At 44.9% G+C, this 21,253-nt stretch overlaps 2 protein-coding genes across 2 annotated transcripts in view; one reads left to right on the top strand and one right to left on the bottom strand.

Annotated features, from left to right (window-relative positions):
• The window catches only part of RANBP9 (RAN binding protein 9), an 88,621-nt gene extending 73,122 nt beyond the window's left edge, over positions 1-15,499 (top strand). The window contains 4 exon segments of the mRNA XM_044259249.1: positions 2,143-2,264; positions 3,898-4,049; positions 10,709-10,820; positions 14,508-15,499. Of these exon segments, the coding sequence (XP_044115184.1) occupies positions 2,143-2,264; positions 3,898-4,049; positions 10,709-10,820; positions 14,508-14,638 (517 nt within the window). The 3' untranslated portion in view covers positions 14,639-15,499.
• Positions 15,500-16,131: 632 nt separating this feature from the next.
• Positions 16,132-20,823, bottom strand: NOL7 (nucleolar protein 7). The gene is made up of 8 exons (XM_044259265.1): positions 20,514-20,823; positions 20,163-20,223; positions 19,455-19,513; positions 17,548-17,579; positions 17,223-17,310; positions 16,763-16,884; positions 16,607-16,684; positions 16,132-16,327 (listed from the first exon to the last, which is right to left on the bottom strand). The coding sequence occupies exons 1-8, from the start codon at positions 20,777-20,779 to the stop codon at positions 16,251-16,253; spliced, it is 783 nt and encodes a 260-aa protein (XP_044115200.1). The 5' UTR covers positions 20,780-20,823; the 3' UTR covers positions 16,132-16,250.
• Between the last annotated feature and the right edge of the window lie 430 nt (positions 20,824-21,253).

The following is a 21,253-nucleotide window of genomic DNA, read 5'->3' as shown; positions in this document are numbered from 1 at the left end:
GCAGGTCGTGATCTCAGGGTCCTGGGATCGAGCCCTGCATTGGTCTCTCTGCTCAGCAGGAGCCTGCTTCCTCCGCTCTCTCTGCCTGCCTCTCCCTACTTGTGATCTCTGTCTGTCAAATAAATAAAATCTTAAAAAAAAAAATTTTTTTTAACTGCTTTAAACTACTAAACAGTTACATTTATAGGTGGTAAAGTCGTCCTTACAGTGGGATTGCGAAGTAGGCGAAGATGGTATTAACTGTTAAAACCATTTTACAGATGTAGACCTGAACACCAGAAGTGCAAATGACTTTTGTGGGGGTCCGTTTCAGTAATCAGGGGCTAGTAAGTTCCAGAACTGTGACTACTTCCCAGGATTTCTGACTCCCAGACTTGTGCTTTTTGCATTATACTGCACTCTACCCTGAAACGCTGCTCCCTACCCCCCTCCCCTACATCTGATCCAGCAGGCTATAAAACTCAGTCCCCTTATTACTCTTGAAGGATGATTTCCTCGATTATGTCCCCACTCAGTGTTGCGTCACTCCTTGTAATTAACTTCCACCATCTGAGTGCTGATCCTCTGTTCCCCCCGGGAGGGCAGAGGCTGCTTCTCTGAACACAAAGCATGCTCTAAAGCTCTTCTTAAATGGGTTTCGAATGAAGGAATCCCTTCCAAATACTACATTGTTTTGTCAAAAAAGGGAAAAAAAGTTTAGTATATTTATTAAGATGGCTAAAAACTATGATCTTAAGAATTTCCATTAAATTAAACATTATTCTCTCTAAAATTTGATTTGTCTTACCCATTCTCGAAGTTCGTCAGGATAGAGTAAACCAGGGCACCTGGCGGGCTCAGTTAGTCGAGCATCCTGATTCTTGATCTCGGCTCCGGTCTGAGCCTGCTTTGGGCTTTGTGCTGGGCGAGGAGCCTACTTTAAAAAAAAAAAAAAAAAGTAAACAAGTGTTTCTGCCTGATGGAGGAATGCTGGGCCCATTGCCCCGTTCTCCCTAGGTCTGTGTCTTTTCCCCTGACGTGTGTTGCTGCTAGAAGCCGTGTCCTCACGCGCACACACTTCACCTCGCATGCTGTCCCCGAGGTGTTGCCTGTGGTTGTGTCTGGTGGCCTCATGCGCAGAGCGCTTTTTGCTCATCTGCATTCAGTGTTGCTTTTTTCCCTCCACAAATGAATATACGTTGCTTTTTAAATGAGAAAAGTACAGTTTAATGTATTTGCTGTATTTTCAACAAGTGTGTCCTTCTGGACTGTGGAATCCTTATATAGATCTTCACTGGAGAAATCTTCGAGAATAGGTGTTTGTCGTGCTTAGAGTGCAGGGATGGGTGGGGGTGGGTGGGGGTGGGTGGGGGGACGCGGCAGCGGTGTCAGCGTGTCCCCATGCGGGGACTGGCACCGTGCTGTTGTCAGTAAAGGAGACGCAAGTGAATGGAGCAACCTGCGTATCCAAAGTGGCATTTTTAAAGTTAAGGTTTGGCAGATTCTTAAACAAGAAAGAAAGCCCATGGGAGGAAAATCATGTTGGGTGCCGACAAGGTCTGAGAGGACCAGAGTGCTTTTCCAAGTCATCGTTTACTTTTGTGGGAGGCTTTGTTTCTGAGCCACGAGGACAGATGCTAGAAAGTGAAGACCCGTTAAAGAAGAAATCGCCTTAGGAGAGATGACTATGAGGGCAGCAAAGAGGTGAAGCGGACCCGGGAATAGTTTGAGAATGAAGTCCCCTCCCCCCTGCCCCCCCCATTTTCCCTGAATGCTGGAAACGCACGCAGCAGGGTAGGGTTGGGGGATCTTGGGGCAAGGGCTCATCAGCAAGCAAAAAATGAAGTGCAGATCTGAGTCAGTAAAATCATGGGAAGTATGTGAAAAAGTTTGTCCATACTGCTAGAAAGTCAGAAAACCCTACATTTTAGGACATACCCTTTTCCCCTTCCCCATCCAGGAGTACAAATTTGTTAAGGGCAAGCTACATACTGGCTTTGAAGACGTTCAAGATTGAATTAAACACCTTTTTTTACAGATTGCTATCGCCTCGTATTATGAAGTCAGTATATAAGCAGGCTATATGTAGTGAGTAGTAATTTATTTTAAACTAAGCTACAAGTATGCGATTTCTAAAATTAGGTTTGTTTTTTTCATTTCCAGTAATGATGTAGACATGGAAACAGAGCACTACTCCAATGGGGTTGGAGAGACTTCATCCAATGGTTTCCTAAACGGTAGCTCTAAACATGACCACGAAATGGAAGATTGTGACACCGAAATGGGTCTGCAGTGATATTTCTTACATTTTTAATAAAAAATGATGACTACAAGGTTATGTTTTTACTTGTATTGATTCCCAGCTGATGAGCATAAATCAGATTTTAAGATGTATGTGCCATTGGATTTGACAGTCGTACATATAGTACATAGTACCCAAAGCATCCCTTGGACGGGGGCTGCTCGAGGAGCAGAGGCGCTTCTCAGTGTTCCGAGCGGGGTGGTTTCCCTGACCTCAGTGCTGTTGTTAATGCAGCCGCACTCTTGGTAGTGTTTACTGTTCTGTAGCATGTTTGGGGCTGGAGGTGTGAATAGTTTTTATACTTACTTCAGTGTAACCAGTAAAGGCCAGATGGGTAGAAATGATTTTATAAATTCTAATCAGACAATTTCTTATGTCGATTTAATGTGAATGTACGTGCCTTATGCATAGTTCGGTGCCGGGCACATAGTAGGTTCTTAAGTGTGACCCCCCCCCTTCTCCTCCCTACCACCCAAAAATGATGTGACTGAAAGCACATTAGCATATATAGTTCTGTTTTGTTAATAACTTGTGTAAGTAAATCGTGCCACAAAGTTAAACCATTGGCAAACTCTCCCATCAGTTGGAGAATGAAATTTTGTTGGGAGCCTCAACATTCTTATTTGTCTGAATTGCATGGCAACATTAGATTTCTGACTGTTTTGATGTTAAAAGGTCTATATTGAGGATTGTTGTTGAGGATTATGTGTTCAATATAGAATTCATTTTCTCAGGCAAGGGGTTTAATTTAAAAGGCAGCCTCGTTTTCCTGTGTCAGATACCAACGGCTTCAACACTCAGAGAGTAATTTAAGCACAGTGATTTAAGAACAGGGGCTCTAGAGCTAGAGGACCTGGATTCAAGTCCTGCAACTGCCACTTACTAGCTGTGTAACCTTGGACATGTTACTTAAGAGCTCAGTGCCTCAGTTTCTTCATCTGTAAAATGGGTACAGTAATAACAACAACGCCTGCAGGTCATTGTGAAGATGAAATAAGACAATCTGTGAAAAGCTAATAAGCACAAAGTAAGTGCTCAGTAAATGTTAATCATTGTCATCGTTAGTCATCCATACAGTTACATTATTGATCAGTGGTTGGTGTCCACCAAGATAAATATATATACCATACAATTATTTTGTAAAAGTATGTGATTAACCCTTTCAATAACATGGTGTCTTCTGTGTTTCTTTGGAGTCATTCAGCTTTTAGCCAAGAGGCACCCTATCATTCCATCTCTGTTTGGTCAGAGTAGCCTGAGAGGCAGTTACTGACTTTGTTCCTTTCTTCTTAATGCTGCTTAATGTTGTGTTAGAGATTTGTGCTTAACTTCTCATAAACCTTTCCCTGATACCCTAGGTGCCCACTGCACAGGAAGGTTGTCACCTGACTTTAGCTGCGTGCTGGGTTTTGGAGCCTAGATTCTTGAGACTTAGAGGAAGTAGACCTTTTGCTGCAGTGTTTCACACTGAATTAAAATAAAGCCACGTGTTTAGATAAACTATTAGGTAGTAGTTCCTAAATGAAATGTACAGACTGTTATAAGCAATTTATGTTCATCTCTTCATTGTATTCCATTTATTAAGGTAGTAAAATACCCGTTTGTTTCGCTTACAGAAGTTGATTCGAGTCAGTTAAGACGCCAGTTGTGTGGAGGAAGTCAGGCCGCCATAGAGAGGATGATTCACTTCGGAAGAGAGCTGCAGGCCATGAGCGAACAGCTGAGGAGAGAGTGTGGCAAGAACACAGCGAATAAAAAAATGTTGAAGGTAGATTTGTTTTTCCTTGAAAAATTAGAAACGTGTCAAAGGAATTCAATTGTCATTTTGTAAAACACTATGTCGTGCTAGAAATTCCATTTGGACTTCCAGTAACTAATGTGGATTACATCCCCGCTCTGCCACCCGTTAGCACTGTATACCCTCGCTTGACTTACTTGTCTGGTTCTGTTTTCTCGGCTATAAAATTGGCAGAGTTGGTAGAGGTGTGGGTTTGCTGGTAAAGATATAAATTTGAGATTATTTTTATTTCTGCAAACGCCACGCAGGGCTGCAGCGCCTTGAATGTCTCCTGCAGGGTTTCCGTTTTGATGGCGATTGCTGCGGCCTTGGGTCATCTTTCAAAACGGGGGGGTGTTGAGATACATTTTCAGAACTCTTCTGGATTGATGTGTGTGATGGGTGGATGGCAAGATGGATAAAATGTCAGCACTTTAGGATGTTAGCCAGTTTTACAGATCGGTTGCAGATGGACGAGTTTTCCCCTGCCTTAAGTCAGCATTGTAGTCCGTGGTAGGGATGTTAAGATTCTTTAGAAGACTTCTTTTTCTTTTTAACTCTTACAGTCCCAATAGCCCTTTGAATCTGTGGAACATTAACCTAACCATTGTGATTTTTTTCCTTTTCTTTCTTTCTTTCTTTGGTAATCCTGCATTAGCATTAGGTTGGGCTCAGAGTTGATTCCTTGTAAATAGTTTCTCTGGAATGTTCTGTAAGAAGTCCAAAGGACAAAGGGGAGATGCGAGCAGCCCTGAGCCCATGCCTGGGTTTGGTGGGAAAGAGCAAGGCCGGGGCCGCCCTTTCCTGCCCCAGACTGAGACTTGGCGCGCCAGCCAGCACTGCCTGGTAGCGCCACGCCTGGCATGAGGGCAGCAGACAGGCAACGGCCTCCTGTGCTGTGGCCTCGGTGTGGCACCTGCTGCGTACATGGAGCGTACCTGCTTAGCCTCAGAGCGGATAAGGAGCCCCTTACCTACAGCACCAGCAGCCCAGCGGGAGGGGCGGTGGCTTCCCTGCACATGCGCCGGACAGCGCACCTGCTGTTTCCAGTGAGGGGGGGGCCCTCAGCCAGAGACGGGGGTTAAATTACGATTTTTATGCTAAGTAAAAGAAAATCAGTGGAATATGTAATTTAAACAATTTTTTATTTAAAACGTTCAAATCTTTTTTTGATTTGGGACTGCAAACTGGTGCAGCTACTGTGGGAGACAGTTTGGAGGGGTCCCCAAAAAGGAAAATACAACTGCCATATAATTCAGTTATTCCACTGCTGGGTATTTACCCAAAAACTGTGAAAACAGTAATTCAGGAAGATACATGCACCCCTGTGTTTACTGTAGTGGCATTTACAATCGCCACATTATGGAAGCAGCCCAGGTGTCCCTGGTAGACCAGTGGATAAAGATGTGCTCTGTGTGTGTATATATATTTGTGTTATTTATATATATACACACAGTGGAATGTTACTCAGCCTTAAAAAAGAATGAAATTCTGCCATTTGTGACAAAATGGACGGACTTAGAGGGTATAATGCTGAGTGAAGTCAGTCACAGAACTCCTGTGTGGAATTCAAGAACCAAAACAAACGAACAAAGAAAAGAGAAAAGGGCTGTGAACTACAGAGAACAGGGGAGGTGGGGGCGTGAAACGGGGATGGGGTGGACGGCGCACTGAACGTGATGAGGACTGAGGAGCACATAGGGTTGTTCAAGCTTGTGCTAACATACACCTGAAACTAATGTAACTCTAATTATACTGGAGTTTAAAGAACACAACATAAATAAAAATCAGACATCCATGTATTAGGGAAATGGCTGTCCACATTTGCCCTCTGAGATGAAGAATTCCTTGAGGCCAGAGTGGGTCTTTGTTCCTCGCCCTTTAACTGTATCTAATGCAGGTGGCATCTAGCTATTTAATGATGATTATTCAAAAGAGTTTTGTTCCTATGAGTGATATTTATTTTTATCATACTAGTAATTATAACTGTAATCTATTGACAATCATAAATCCATTGGATATTTTTATGAAGAATAACTTTCAAAAAATAAGGCCAGTGGCATTGCTTTATATTTGTATGCGTCTCTTGAAACGCTAGGTATGTTGGAGGGTAAGCTGCGTTCTCCTCCCTCCCGGTATGTCCGCACCGGGAGCCTCTGGAAACCCTCCACCGTGAGGTTGCGGGAGTGTGAGAGCGAGACGAGACAAGGTATCTTCGTTTCCTTATGAAAGCAGTTCGGAACTTACAAGACATCCTGAGAGGGTCCCCAGCGGGACCCCGGTGTCTCTGGAGGGTCCTGGGAGCTCTCCTGTTGGAGGGGAGACTTGGAGATATGAAATGTTTTTAGGATTTCATACACCTTTTTACACTAGGTCATCTGACGGTTTTCTTGTTCAAACTTCATGCTAAAGCACACGACGAGGGACTGGGATTTCTGTGGGGTCTTTGGAAAATGCAGGCTTTCACTTCATCAGCTGACTGACTTGGGTTCCGGTGTGCACAGAGCTCCCAAAATGGCATCAGTGGCCTCTTCTCGAAGAGAGTCCTTGATTATATGTTGAATTATGTGAAGATGTAATTCATCTTCTTCATCTAAAGAATGTGGAGGGCTTTGATTTTGCACTTCTGACTTCGAAGCAGATGCCAGCTGCTTCAAGAGACTTCCTCAATATCCTGTGTGCTCCCCTTCCCCTCCCGCAGCTCCCCTTGATGCACAGGGGTTTAAGCTCACTGATCCAGCTTGGAAGCCCCAGGAGAGCAGCTAGAGGATTTGAGGACAACACACAAAGTTTCTTTACCGCAGTTCAGAAGGTTTAGAAATCTCTCTTTTTCCTTTTCCTTTCATTTTTCACTTCAGGGCACGCGTGATCGTAGTGGGTGTTTTTTATCTTTCATTGTGTGTGGATCTGCGTAGATATCTGAATCACGTGCATAGAGCAAGATTTGTTTAAATGCAGAGGTAAGAGTCCCCGAATGCTTTCCCGGGAGGCCCCTCACGTTCCACTGGCCCTGAGTCCTGGCGGAGCGGGCCTGGTGCGGACTGAACCCGGGGCAGGAGCGCCCCTGCCCGGACTCTCCCGCTTTCTCACCTGCCGACGCCTGCCCGCCCGCGGCTTCCCAGACCGCCACCTGCATGGGTTCCGCCACCCTTGAGGGAACCGCGGCAGGGCCGCCAGGCACGGCAGTGGGGCCGAGGCCAGCAGGATCGAGCAGCCCCAACTGGCAACCGAAGCAAAAATAGAACAATTTGGACTCACCCTGTTTAGAAACTGCTACAGATTTTAAGCCAACTGTAAGTACAGTTTGAGAATCCTACCTAACTGGTGTCACACTGGCCTCCGAAATTCTTCCCACAGAGACCTGTTCTTCTGAAATAAAAAGTAACCCCTCATCCCATGATAGTTGAAAGATATTTTCAGTTTTGTGCCTTAAATCCCGTGTGCGTGTATTTTACCTAGTGATTGTAGTTGTGCTGTTTGGTATTGTTTCTGTTTACAGCCCTAAACGCTTATTTCCAGTTTCTGTGCCTTCAGTTATTTTAAGTGGCCAGGTACTGCTCTTCAGTGCTGCCAGGTTGGTTCGTGTAAGCTCTGCTCAGTTAGACTTTTTGCTTTTATTCCAGCGCTGTAGTGAACGCCTTTATACATGTGTCTTTGTTTCTTCCCTAAAATTGTAGCGCTGGGAGAAAGTCCTAGAAATAGAATGATTGGGTCAAAGGATAAGATTATTGTGGCTTTGCTGTGTATTGCTGTATTGCTTTCCAGAAACCTCTCCCGGCTTACCAGCAATAGAAAAGGAAAGTGCCAGAGGCACTACTGGATTCTTCTACTCTAGTGGGTTCCACGTCAGACCTTAACATCACTCATTTGCATTTCTTTGGTCACCAAAACTTCACCCTCAGTTGTTTTACTGCAGGATTTAAAACATTAATGTTGCTGCCCTGACTTCATTCCCTTTGTAAAAGAAAGATAAAATATTCAGGGAACCTGGTGGTTTTTTAGTCCTTTTAAGGTTTTATTTTCTTACTTACAGCTTCGCCTGACTTCCAAGCTTTGTTCTTTAGTGTTGCTGCATGATATTTCTAAAGTTCAGTTTTATCCATGTCAATCCTTGATTTAAAACTCCCATTGCCTCTGTCTTCAGCTCAGATCATGATCTCAGGATCCTGGGATGGAGCCCTGCATCAGGCTCTCTGCTCAGTGGGAGCCTGCTTCCCCCCTCTCTCTGCCTGTCTCATGCCGACCTGTGATCTCTGTCAAATAAATAAATAGAATCCTTAAAAAAACAAAAAACTCCACTGCCATATTGGAAAAAAAAATCAAGCTTTTTAAGTGTGACTTAGAGGCTTTTTGGGCTCGAACCCCTTACCTGTGGTTCCATCCAGGCCTGCCTTTCTCTCAGCCTGTTTCCATGGAGCTGGGGGCGCTTTCTGGGATTAGGTCACGTGACACAACGTACTCTGTTAACAAGCGGCGCACCGCACATTGTTTATTTCCGTGCCTGACTTTCCTCTAAGACCGTGGGGGTCCTCGGAGCAGTGGCGGCCCTCCGTGGTGATTGCCCGCTGGGGCCCAAGTGTCTGGCAGCTTTGTGCAATACTGTTTTCTACTGTACTGAAAATATTAGAGCAAAATTTTGGACTTTTTTGTCCAAGTATTTAGAGCGGCAATTTAAAGAAACCGCATCTTCCTAAGTGGCTTCTGCACCAGCTGTGTGCTCTCAAACTCTCTGGGCCTCGGTTTGCTTCCAAGTTGGGCACAACAGTATTCCCGTCCTAAGGTTATTGTGAAGATAAAATGAGTCCGTCCGTGTTCGTGCTTACAGAGTGGCTGCACCCAGTGTTAGTGCCTGACACAGGATCGCCATCTCCTTCCACGAGGTTTTGTTTTAAATACTAAGGAAGGTGTGAGCACAAGGATGGTCTGGGCTTGAGATTAGGGAGTGCACCATTTCTTTCTGGTAGCATGTCTGGGTCTGTAGCCCCAACGGGGTAGTCTGGTGCTTAAAGGTTTTCATATACCAGTGGTTCCTAGGCAGCTCCTCAGTGTACTTGAAAAATGGATCCGTAGTATGGGGATGGTCCCCCATTGGGTGGTTGTGGGGTAAATGAAGTCTTGAGCGAAGATCAGTCCTTTAGGAATAATGGGATTGATCAGAGTTGGCTTTCCAGGTAGGACATGGTAGGACGTGAATCGTCTGGGCAGTAAGCCCAGAGGGAGGGAGCCGGGAGCCGGAGCGGAGCGGCTCCGCGGGGCGCACTGAAGCAGCAGCTCATGTGATTGGCGGGTGGGAAGCGGCTTCCCTGGACCCCGCGTGCACCCGTGGCTGCAGGGGCCAGAATAGGGTCATACATTTTTGTCTTCAGCGACCTTTCAAGCTGTCTGGCACGAGGGAGAGATGCGTCCGTGTCAGACCGTGGGCGAGCCGCACGTGTGCCCTGCCTGGTGGCCTGAGGGGGACAGCTAGAGCTGGGCAGCCCTTCCCCGCCTGAGCGCCGGGGAGCTCCGTAGAGGAACGTCAGTGCGGCGGTGCCTGGGAGCGCTGGGCTTGAGCGGTCTCAGCCTTCCCCGTGTCCGAAACCAGCGTTCGGGAAGTGTGGTTACCCAGTTGCCGCGTCCGCCTTCTGAACGGGAGGGGTCCTGGGATGTGTCTCTCCAGGTCTGGCCTGGTGCTCCAGGTGAGGCCACTGACTGGTGGCGAAAGAACACGACGTCCGGGTGGCTCAGTCGGTTACGTGCCTGCCTTTGGCTCCGGTCACGACCTCAGGGTCCTGCGATGGAGCCCCAAGTCCGGTTCCCTGCTCAGCGGGGAGTCTGCTTGTCCCTCTGACTCTCCCACTCCCCTTGCTCGCTCGCTCTCTCAAGTAAAATCTTAAAAGAAAAAAAATCACGTGTTGAGAGGTTAGAATGAACTGACATTGCTGACTTCCGTGAGCTGTTGGTCCTCACGACCTTCTCGGGCAGGACCTCTTCTGTGGAGATGAGGAAATGGACACTTGGGCCTTTGCCCGCCAGAGGCCACACAGCAGCTGATAATGCAGCTTGAACTTGAAAGCAGGGTTTGAAAGCACGGTCATATGCACCTCCCATAGGAAGAAGACAAGGAGCGATTGAAAAGACCGTGTGTCACTTCTTTGGGAACGGTGGCCTGAGGATGGTTGGAACTATTGAATGTTCGGGAAGGGGAGCCAGTTTAGTTTTTTTGATTCCTGAGTGAGAAAATGATATCCAGTGAGTTGTAGCGAGTGCCCACATCTATTTAAAAAAATACACAGGGAGGCCCTATCCTTTTAACGTCAAATTTGTATCAGTGGTAATAAATTATAGAGCATCTGCATGTTTTTGTCTTCCTCTTTAATTAGCACATTCCAGAAGAATTCGTTTTAATTCTACTGTTCCGCATGTGTTGTAGGGATGGGGGAAGATTAATGAGAATGGCTGTTTACAGTAAAGAAAAATGAAAACAGCTTAGGCTTTGTTGCATAATCTAGTTGTTAAAAAACATACAGCCTAAGCATAGGGGTAGGTGGGTTGTGACAGTAGTCTAGGGCCACGAAGCTGTGTATTTTACTTGTCTCTCAACTTCGTAGCTGTGGGGGACCACGGTAGTTTCAATGTTTGAATTAAAAACCAAACTCTGTTTTCGACAGGATGCATTCAGTTTACTCGCTTACTCAGACCCTTGGAACAGCCCAGTTGGAAATCAGCTTGACCCAATTCAGAGAGAACCCGTGTGCTCAGCTCTTAACAGTGCAATATTAGGTGAGTAAATAACCACAGCTTCAACGAGACTCTGAATATTGGAGGTGGTATTTGCGCTGGGATTTCTGTTTTGGTAAAGTCTTGAGGGAAGTGCTTTCTGCATTTTTAAGAGAATTATTTTGGAATACAGAAACCTTCCCCTCCGCTGTCTGAATTCCAGATGAAGTGCATTCACATGGACTAAACAGTACTTTGGGGTACACCTGGGGAAGTCGGGAAGTTTTTGTGCGCAGGGTGCAGAAGCATTTTGGAGTGACGCTGCCGGGGGCACGTCAGGCAGCAGAAGCCCCTGGAGTAGCAGGACGTTGGCACTCAAGTTGAGCGTATTCCGCCCGGTGCCCTTACCGAGCACAGAGGGTGGGCAGGGAAGAGCGGCAGCGGCAGGAGCGAGGCTTGGCTGAGGTGAGCCCGAGTGACGGGCCGCGAGCTGCCGCTGCTGCGGGCCGCTCCTGCCAGGAATCGTGACGGCGTTTGTGGACTGAAGAGTTGCACTAGGTCTGCGACCTCGGCGACATCCTGTGCGTCTACATACAAATTCTACAGGGTTGTTTAGGTAAAACTATCTTCTAATTTCTGGATACTCCTTTTCAAATGTAATTTGTAAGAGTGATTTTTCACCTGACTTTAGAATCTAGTTCCTCTGCTAAAATGAGACCCCACTCTAGAAGTGTTTTCTTACAGCTTGGCCTGTCAGGTGTGGAGGCTTAAACATGTTTCAGACTGTTTTTTAGGTGCAGGAGAGCAGTGCCACAAAGAGTAGCTTCGAGAACATTTTAGACAGGGAGACATGTAGAGGGCCAGGGCTCTTGGCCACAATGTAAAGGAAGCAAGTAGTCATAGTTGAGCCATAATCCATTATTTGCTCTTACAGAAGTTAATTACAATTGACCCTTGAAGAATGGGGGGTTGGGGTACCAACCCTGCTGCTCAGTAAAAAATTTGCATGTAACTTTTGACTCTCCCAAAACCTAACTACTGAGAGCCTGCTGCTGGCTGGAAGCCTTACCAGGAACAGGAGCGCTTGGTTAACATGTATCTTGTATGTTATATGCCTCCTGTGCTGGGTTCTTGCAGTTAAACTAGAGAAGAAATGGGGAGAAAACCGTAAGGGGAAACACACTGCTGGATCCAGAGAAACGCCACATGGGCGTGCACCTGTGCAGTTCACACCCCTGCTTCTCAGGGTCAACTGTTAATTTGTTGCGTGTTAAGGTATCATAGTGGGGTGTTTGGAGTAAGAACAGTTACTAAAAAAAAGTAAGTCATCTTTTGTGCTGTTTCCTTAAATTTAGAACTTGTATATAATAAATACTGTGAATTTTCTTTGATGAATGTGTTGTGTACTTTGGTTACATGAAATTCATTTAGCTCTGTTGGTAGAAATAGAATTTAATAGCAATCATGGGATTATAAGGCAGATTATGGTTTACTGTAATTGTCTTTTTGAAATTACTACATGGTAAGTAATGATGACGGCTTAATTTCAGCTACCTTTATAGGTAAAACTCAGACTTGGAAAGAATTTCCTTTTGTTTTTATTTTTATATTTTCCCCCAAATTTTTATTTCCGTTCAAGTTAGTTAACATACAGTGTATCGCTGGTTTCAGGAGTAGAAGTCCACGATTTATCGCTTACATACAACACCCAGTGCTCGTCACAAGTGCTCCCTTTAATGCCCATACCCCCTCCCCCCCCCGCTAGCCCAGCACCCACCACCTCCGCCTCCATCAACCCTGTTTGTTCTGTCTTTACCGGTCTTACGGTTCGCTTCTCTTTTTTGCCCCTTCCCCTGTGTTCATGCTTTCTTAAACTCCACATGTGAGTGAGATCTTATGGTACTTGTCCTTCTCTTGACTGACTTCACGAAGCATAGTACGCTCTAGCTCCAGACCACAGCGTTGCAAATGGCAAGATTTCATTTTTTTTTTTTTTTTTGCAGCCGAGTAATAGTCCATTGTATATATATGCCACATCTTCTAGAAAGAATTCTTGGAGTAACCAGTTTTTCGCAGGAGGTTTTTTTTGTATCTTGGGTTCTTTAAGGGAATTCAGTTATTCAATATTAAATTTAGGACCACTCTGCAAGATATACGTATTCTTATATACTGTGCTACATATTATGTAGTATGTGGGTTTAGCTATAAATTGTACTTAAATTTATATTGATAAAATTCCTACAGAATGACAAGATTAGCAGATTGCTATAGGTCAGTGTACAGATTTATAAATATGCTCATTTATGTAGTTTCATCTCTAGTGCTTAAAGTTGTTAGATTAATTGCATGTAATTCCATTAAGTTCTATATCCAAAAAAAACCCCTTAAAAATGCTTATTAACCACATGCCCTGCCCCTCACCAAAGTAAAACTAGAGTACCTCCAGATGCTTACTTTTGAGCAACGTTACTTCCCTATACAAGACAAAGTTTGGAGAAAATGTTTCCTTTTCAGTTTTTATTCTGTTACACTGATTTTATATAAAAAACTGTTTTCAACTCACAGAACTGTAAAAGTCGGTCCTGCTTGGATTAGACTTGGCAAAAAATGTTTATCATCATCCAAGTTTAGCTAAATAGTGTTGCCAAATAATAGCCAGGGCCTTATTAATCCTAACCCACAGACCACTTTTCAAACCATATTTTCTCCCCAGTTTGTGTGCCTTTTCTGCCATATTTTGATTCTTACATTCTTGATCCTGTTTTCTCTTTTAAATCCTGAATTCCTACCCCCCCCCCACTTTTTGGCTCCATTCCTTCTGAATCTCTTCTTTCTCCCACCACACTGCAGACTTGGAATCCAGAGCTGAATTCAGTCATAGGGAGCCTTACCAGCCAGTATCATGGTTTTTGCCCTTGGTTATCAACTATGCCTACAAACGACTGATTAGTAATTGTATTAATTGGGAATCTGTATAAATCTAAATTGTGGACATTTCCACCAAGATTACCAGCTTCTAGCTGGTTAGCCACTTTCCCCACTAGTTCTTTTTTTTTCTTTTTTTAATCTCTGGTAAAGAACAGATTTTGGTAATTAACTACATCTGTACTGTAGTTGACCATTTTGGGGTATGCATGACCCTGAAAACTAATTTATTGGCAGTTATCTGTCAATTATAAATTAACTCCAGGATCAGAGGGTGATTTTGCTTTTGTCATCACTCATGGTCACCGTCACCATCAAGCCTCCTAGAAATCCAAGTTAACACTCGTCTGTTAACACTGTGCCTTGGAGACACTTAGCCTCAGTTGGGTCCTCTCCCCAGAAGGGGAAGAATCCAGCACTGAAACTTCTACTGAAAACCTGGTGTCTTTTTTTGGTAAGTCGGCTAACTTTAGTGAAGCTGAAGAGAAATACTAACTCTTCCCTACCCCTCGCTGTAAGTATCAGGAAAGAAATTACATCTTTCCAGTCGTAATTAATATGAAAGTTTTTAAGTACCTAAAGGTTTAAAAGTCTAATTCTGCAAGCATTTCTCTTAACAGATGAATACCTACTACTCGTACTGCCTAGTCAGAGCAGCGTGTCCAAGACAGTCCGCATTGGCTTAGAAGTTACCCTCACTAGTCAGGTCACTAAGAGCTGTGTAGACGTTGCTAATTTTTAGAGTAATGCAGTATCTTCCCAACAGAGAGTTTTTAGAAAAGGTCTTGCTAATTGCTATTTCCATTTTTAATCATTTTTCCTCAGAAACCCACAATCTGCCAAAGCAACCTCCACTTGCCCTAGCCATGGGACAGGCCACACAGTGTCTAGGACTGATGGCTCGATCAGGAATCGGATCCTGTGCGTTTGCCGCAGTGGAAGACTGCCTGCATTAGCCGTGCATTTCAGGAGCGCACGCGTACTGTGGCATATAGTCAACATGGAAGTAGACCAGCTCTGCTGATTTGAAATTTAGATTTTTTTAATTATGTACTGGGGACAGGTTTTTGTCGCTTTACATTGCTTCCTAGTTTACAGCATGATGCAAATGATTTTCTAACTTGGTGTTAGGAGAAATTATTTTCCATCTTTAACCTCTTAGTTGTCTAAGAGTTAAATATTACTGAATTTCAGACATTCAAATTGATCATCACAAATCCTTTAAAACAATTATCTAAAAGAAACCAAAAAATCCTGCCGCCTTTGTTTGGGGGAGAGGGGGGAAGGAAAACGGAACAAGTTGTGTTTGTGTTAGCATGTGGGTGATGTAAACTTCAAATCGGGAGATGCTCCGACCCCCGCTCCCATATAAGCATTCAATCAGTGTAACTTGCAAAACGCATAAACATCCGACAGTTTGAATTTATAGTGTTGATGGAAGAAATCATTTTTAATGTGTACTGTAAAACTTGAAATACTCAGGAGCTGAGTGAATATGTTTGTTGCTACTTACAATCCCGACCTGTTAGTCCCAGTAGTTTTGTTTTAACATGGTCTTTTTCAACTTTGTTTCCTGTTTAACTACAGACGACTTCTGTTGTAGACTCACAGTTTAACTGTTGTATTATAACAGTATTACATGTCAACAGTGTGGTTATGACCTTTATTTATATAAAAACCAAATATTTAGTCAATTTACCGTGTCTTAATTTAATCTTTGTACACCTTCCATTTTTAAGTGCTTAAATGAGTACTATATTGCAATAAAAATGTAGTGATATAATTAACCAGCCATTAAAAATTTACTATTACAGATACTAGAGTGTCAGTTGAGTCTATATATCAGGTACCTGCATATTCTGATTAATAGAAAATTAGAACAATTAAAATGAATGGTTTATACTATAAATCTGAGTTCTACAACCTAAGACTGCCTTCAGAGCATCAGCCTCCGGATTAGTCAAACCTGATACTGGGATGCTGCGGACAACAGGAAATCTCCTGTTTCTGTAAAAAGGACAGTGTGGCACACGTGGCTTGTCTGTAAAGTAACCAAGATAACCATATCCCTTGGCTGACTATTAATTTTGTATGTACAGACGTTTGAATAATTGTACTTAGATACTGCACTCTCTTAGTGACTTCCTTCCGTTTCTGTATTCTGTGAAACAAATTCTCACCAAAAGCCCTGCAAGGCGAAGACGTCTAAGAGCTGCAGCCGGGAACCCCCAGCTGCCCAGGTCTCCTCTCAGCCCGCCACTCCTGCTGCGCACCCAGCACTGCGGGGAAGACCCACTTTTTCAGTTAAATGCATAAACACTCATAAAAAGGAAAACAATTCCTTTGAAGTCGCTTTTCCTTCCAGTGTAATCCTCAAAAACAACAAGGCTCCAGAAGGATGAAATGTGCTGGAGGGGCTTCCCCCAAAGATCGAATGAGATTTTTGCAATGACCTTTCAAAACGATTTATAAATGATTTATTAGATTTTCAGAAAAACTAATTCTCTAAACCACATAACCAAATACTATACATACAAGTACATACAAGTTCTCATTCTTCATTTAGCTTTACTTCTTAGAAGTTTTCATCTTCCTGACCATCCACCGTCTTTTAAACCTCTTTGCATTTTGTTTTTTCTGGGTTCCTAAAACAGAAAATTTTGTGCAGTAAGGATATTAGATATAAAATTCCCAAGAAAGAATTCCAAAGTTTAAGATTCTATGAATACTAAAAATTACGCTTATTAAATCAGATTGTATAGATGTATGTACATGCTGATCTATTTTTCAAAAGAAAGCAACTTTAACATACTAATACAGAAGCCATTGTAAGGAAAACACTGATGTTTTGTGCTTGTTTACTGTCTCCTTAAAAAAGAACGTTTTTCAATATATAAAAAACTAAGAAGAAAACTGGATCTTACCCCAAGCATTATTCAGAAACTGAGCTGCAGCCTTTTTCACTGGTAACCTCTTATTTTCAAGAGACAGGAACTTATTTACTAGAAAAGATAATTATTTCTCATTTCTTTGTTTAATTTGCAATAAAAAGTGAGAGAAACAGTCTGTGAAGAACTTACTAGTAGTTCTGTTGGTTCCCGGACCATACAAAGAATTCTGTATGAAGGCCTTCGCCGCTTGCTGCCGCGCGTCTCTTAGATCTTGATCTTTGAGCCTTAGAGCCACGTAGCTTTTATTCTGGCTGGTGACCAACAGGAAAAGGTCAAAATGAGCAAGTCTGGAAACTACGTGTTTACTTTGAAAATTGAAAGCATTTTTTTAAGTTATTTCAAAAAGTGAGAAAACCAAAATCCTACTCTTGTATATGCACAGATGATGAAAAAAACGAAATCACAGAACTATTTTATTTTACTAGAAGTGGACTAACAATTATGTCTTAGTAGGCTGATATTCTTATGTAAATAACAGAATTGGTTTCTCATCTGAAACCACTAATTAAAATATTTCTCCACATAAGCCAATACTTTAACTCTCTCTGGTCACCTTTACATTCAAGGTGAAAAGAAAGACGACTCTTACCCAACAGACTGTACTTTTTGTACTTTCTCTTTGGCGTTCTTAGAATCACTGCCTTTTTCATATTCTTCCTTTTTCTTCTGCAAATTAGCTAAAAAAACAAATGGAGTTTTATTTCAAGTTAGTAATTAGGTAAAAGCAAAGCAGAAACCTTTACTGGAGTTCACTGTAAACATCCACTCATACCAATTGCAGCGCAATTCTTACTAGTAAGAAACAGAACAGGTCCAAGCTACACACTCTTAGGGCCACGAACATTTGGCTGCAGATATCCACAGATGCACTTGACACTTACATGAGAAGTTATTTAAGTCAGAACAGTTCATACCTTCTTTCAGCTTTCCTGATGGTTTCTTTATGCTAAGGAAGAATAATGAAAACACGGATTGGTAAGGCAGAGAGCAAAGATGACTTCACTTACTACACAATTCCGTCTGGCTTTACAAATAAGAGATCCCCCTTTCGTTACCACCAACCTCAGTTTTTACTCAGGATCATTTCTGGAAAGCGGAAGTCCCTCCTGCTGCACTGCTACCAATTCCCAGACCAGCATATACTCGGAGGGACTGTCTTAGAATCTAAGTTGTGAAAGCGTATTAGCAAACTTCGACAGAAGCAGACTGCTGTAGTTAGCAGTTAAGGACTTAAGAAAAAAGTGAGTTCTGTAACTACTCAAAATACGCAGTGAAAGGTGGTAGGACGGCATCCTTTGATTTGGAGAAATCACAAAGGATTAAATCAGCAGTTCAGGCACAAACACAGGGATGGAGACCAGGACTGGCCTCAAAGAGTACTGATTGGAGAGACTCAAATGTAAGCTGACAAAATACAACAGGGAGATTCCCATATAGAAGCACTTGCACAGCAGAAGGGCTACACAGAGGAGGAAGTGATGGAGTCAGGGGAGTAGGAGAAGGAAAAGTGACACTTGAGCCTGGTTTCTGAAGAGGGAAGGGGAATATGCCACCAAATGCATCTGAATGTATTACATATTCAGGATCTGAATAACTTTGGAAAAGTTCTTCTGCTGAAAATTTAAGAACCAGTGGCCTAGATAAAAAATATGGGACCAAACTTCTGAAATTAAGGCAGTTAGGAGGGACCCTGGGTGACTGAGTCAGTTAAGTGTCTGCCTTTGGCTCAGGTCATGATCCCAGGTTCTAGGATTGAACCCCACATCAGGCACCTAGCTCAGTGGGGAGCCTGCTTCTCCTCTGCATGCCGCTAGGGAGCGGCTGCTTATGCCCTTTCTCTGACAAAAATCTTTATTAAAAGGGCACCTGGGTGGCTCAGTTGTTAAGCATCTGCCTTCAGCTCAGGTCATGATCTCAGGGTCCTGGGACTGATAAGCCCCACATCAGGCTCCCTGCTCAGCAGGAAGCCTGTTTCTCCCTCTTCCACTCCCCCTGCTTGTGTTCCCCCTATTGCTGTGTCTGTCAAACAAATAAAGTCTTTAAAAAAGAAAAAAGGGGGTGCCTGGGTGGCTCAGTGGGTTAAAGCCTCTGCCTTCGGCTCAGGTCATGATCCCAGGGTCCTGGGATCGAGCCCCGCATCGGGCTCTCTGCTCAGTAGGGAACCTGCTTGTCCTCTCTCTCTGGCTGCTTCTCTGCCTACTTGTGATCTCGGTCTGTCAAATATATAAAATCTTAAAAAAAAAAAAAAAAAGACATTAAAAAACCTTTATTAAATAAAAGCATTTAGGAGAAACAAAGGGGGGCATAAAAAATTACCCAATATTCAGAAGTCTAAGTTTATTAACATATGATTTCATGGGACAGATGAGAAAGAGGAGACAGCATTTGCCTTTAACCACTCAAAAGAGGGCAGAGCTGCTAAATGAAATGAATGAAGCCACAGCAGCCAAGGCAAGTACCGGACAGCACCTTCGGGAGCCTGTGGACAGTGTCTCCTACTCCACTAAATGCTAAGTCCCGAGACATTATTTTATTCACCACCATCTATCCTGCCCCTAGTACGAGGACAGGAGCACAAGCATTTATGGACTCAACACTCTGGAATCAGTTACTCAGAAGCCAAAGTAAGCTACAGGAATGAACAAAGAAATGAAAATTGACAAAGAATGAACAAAGACTGAAAATTGGAGTTAATTTCCTCCACCTTTCCCACCAGATTCAAGTATCTGCTATGTAGCCTTTTATTACTTCTATTACTTGGATTCAAATAAACGTACCAATCCGTAACTCACAGGTGTCTGTAACAAGATCCATCACTTACTTGGTCGGCCCAGCTGTAGTTAACTTCTCTAGAATGTTATCTGGAAGGAGTTTTCTTTTCTTAGATAAAAACATTAAAAAACTGATCAGCAGGGAGGTGCATGACAGTACGCCCCCACTTGCTTCCCAAGTTTCTGATTTTAAGGACAGTTTACACCGCGACAGAATGAACGAACTGGGCTGAGCCCTGCCCCACGATCTCTGAGCGGTGGGACGGCTGGGCGCACGGAGCTCAGCACCCATTCCACATTCTCTGGAAGACCGGGTGCAGCCTGGCAAGGCTGCCCACCGTATGCCACCCCAAAGGGCACAGCTCTACACGGAGCGCAGTTAAGTCCCGTCCACCTCGAGTCCGTTGGGTGCCGCCCGTCTGCCAAAGTCAGAGAGCAAAGCAACCATACTCCTCGGTTTACAAAGCAGCTCCTAATTCTCAGAGCGACCCAATTTCGGAGAAACTACCTCCGCGAGACTAAATGACGAGGCTGTACTGGCCCAGGGGGGAGGAACCCTCCGACCCTCAAATTCACGACCTTCCCATTCCCGTTCTCAGTCGGACAGCAAAGAGCTCCCGCGCCTTCGTTTTCGCCGTTCTAAGGAGGCGCGTTAGCGACCTTCCCCACCCGCAGGCCCCCCAGCTGCGGCGCCACACAGGGGCACTCAACCCCGGCCGCGAGCTTTAAAATAGGGCGACGCCTCCCTACCCGCTCACCTTTTGTTCAATGAACAGCTCCTCGCGGCGCTTCCTCTTCTCCTTCAGGAGCGTTTTATCCCTGAAAAAGTGACAAGTTAGGGCACCTGGGTGGCTCAGTGGGTTAAGCCGCTGCCTTCGGCTCAGGTCATGATCTCAGGGTCCTGGGATCGAGTCCCGCATCGGGCTCTCTGCTCAGCAGGGAGCCTGCTTCCTCCTCTCTCTCTGCCTGCCTCTCTGCCTAAATGTGATCCCTCTCTGTCAAATAAATAAATAAATTCTTAAAAAAAAAAAAAAAGTGACAAGTTAGTGCGGGGCAACATGCGCGGGACGGGAAGGGGCGGGTCCCCCGGCCGGCGGCGGGCTCCGAACCTGCGCACCGACTCCCGAACCCGCCGCTCCTCTTCTCGTGCTTCCGCCTGGGCGCTGGCGAAGGTCAGCTCCTCCGGGGCCTCGTCGTCCAACTCGTCGTCCCCTTCCTCGTCTTCTTCCTCCAGCGGCTCCGCGGCCGCGCCGCTGCTGGGCTGCCCGAGCAACAGGCCGTGCTCCGCCTCCTCCTCCTCTTCGGAGGGAGGCTGGCCCTCGTCTACCATCGCCGAGGCCGGGATGCGGGACGCGCGCGGCCGGAGCTGTACCATAACCCGCGCAGCGTCCGACCGTCTGGCTTCTGACCCGGAAGCAACGCGCAAGCGCAGTGTGACGCAAAGTGCAAGCGACGCGACCTGCGCCGCCCCCTGCAGGTGCGGTTGGGGAGACGGCCGCGGGACGACGGATGCGCGTGCGCAGAGCCGGGAAGGGCGTGGCCTATGGGACGGACAGTCCAGCCGTTGGGATGTTGTTGTCTTCATTCCTCCGGGAGATTTCTCCTCCCGGGACGCCCTCTGGATTTCTTTCCACTTCATATAAGCGACTAGAACTTCCGCAGTGAGAGCAGGATGGAATGAGGCTTGTTTCTAGGAGGGGAGCGCCGTCGTGAGACCTCCGCGGGGAAGCCGACAGCAGGGTTGCCTGGGCCCCTCTCCCCCAGTGCCGCTGCCACGGGCTTTGGCGTCCAGGAGCCCAGGAACGTGTGACCACAAGCCCCGGTGACTCTGCCTAACACCGGGATCCAC

Source organism: Neovison vison, chromosome 1 (assembly GCF_020171115.1).
Source record: "Neovison vison isolate M4711 chromosome 1, ASM_NN_V1, whole genome shotgun sequence".
NCBI lineage: Eukaryota > Metazoa > Chordata > Mammalia > Carnivora > Mustelidae > Neogale > Neogale vison.
This window is presented reverse-complemented; position numbering and strand designations above follow the sequence as displayed.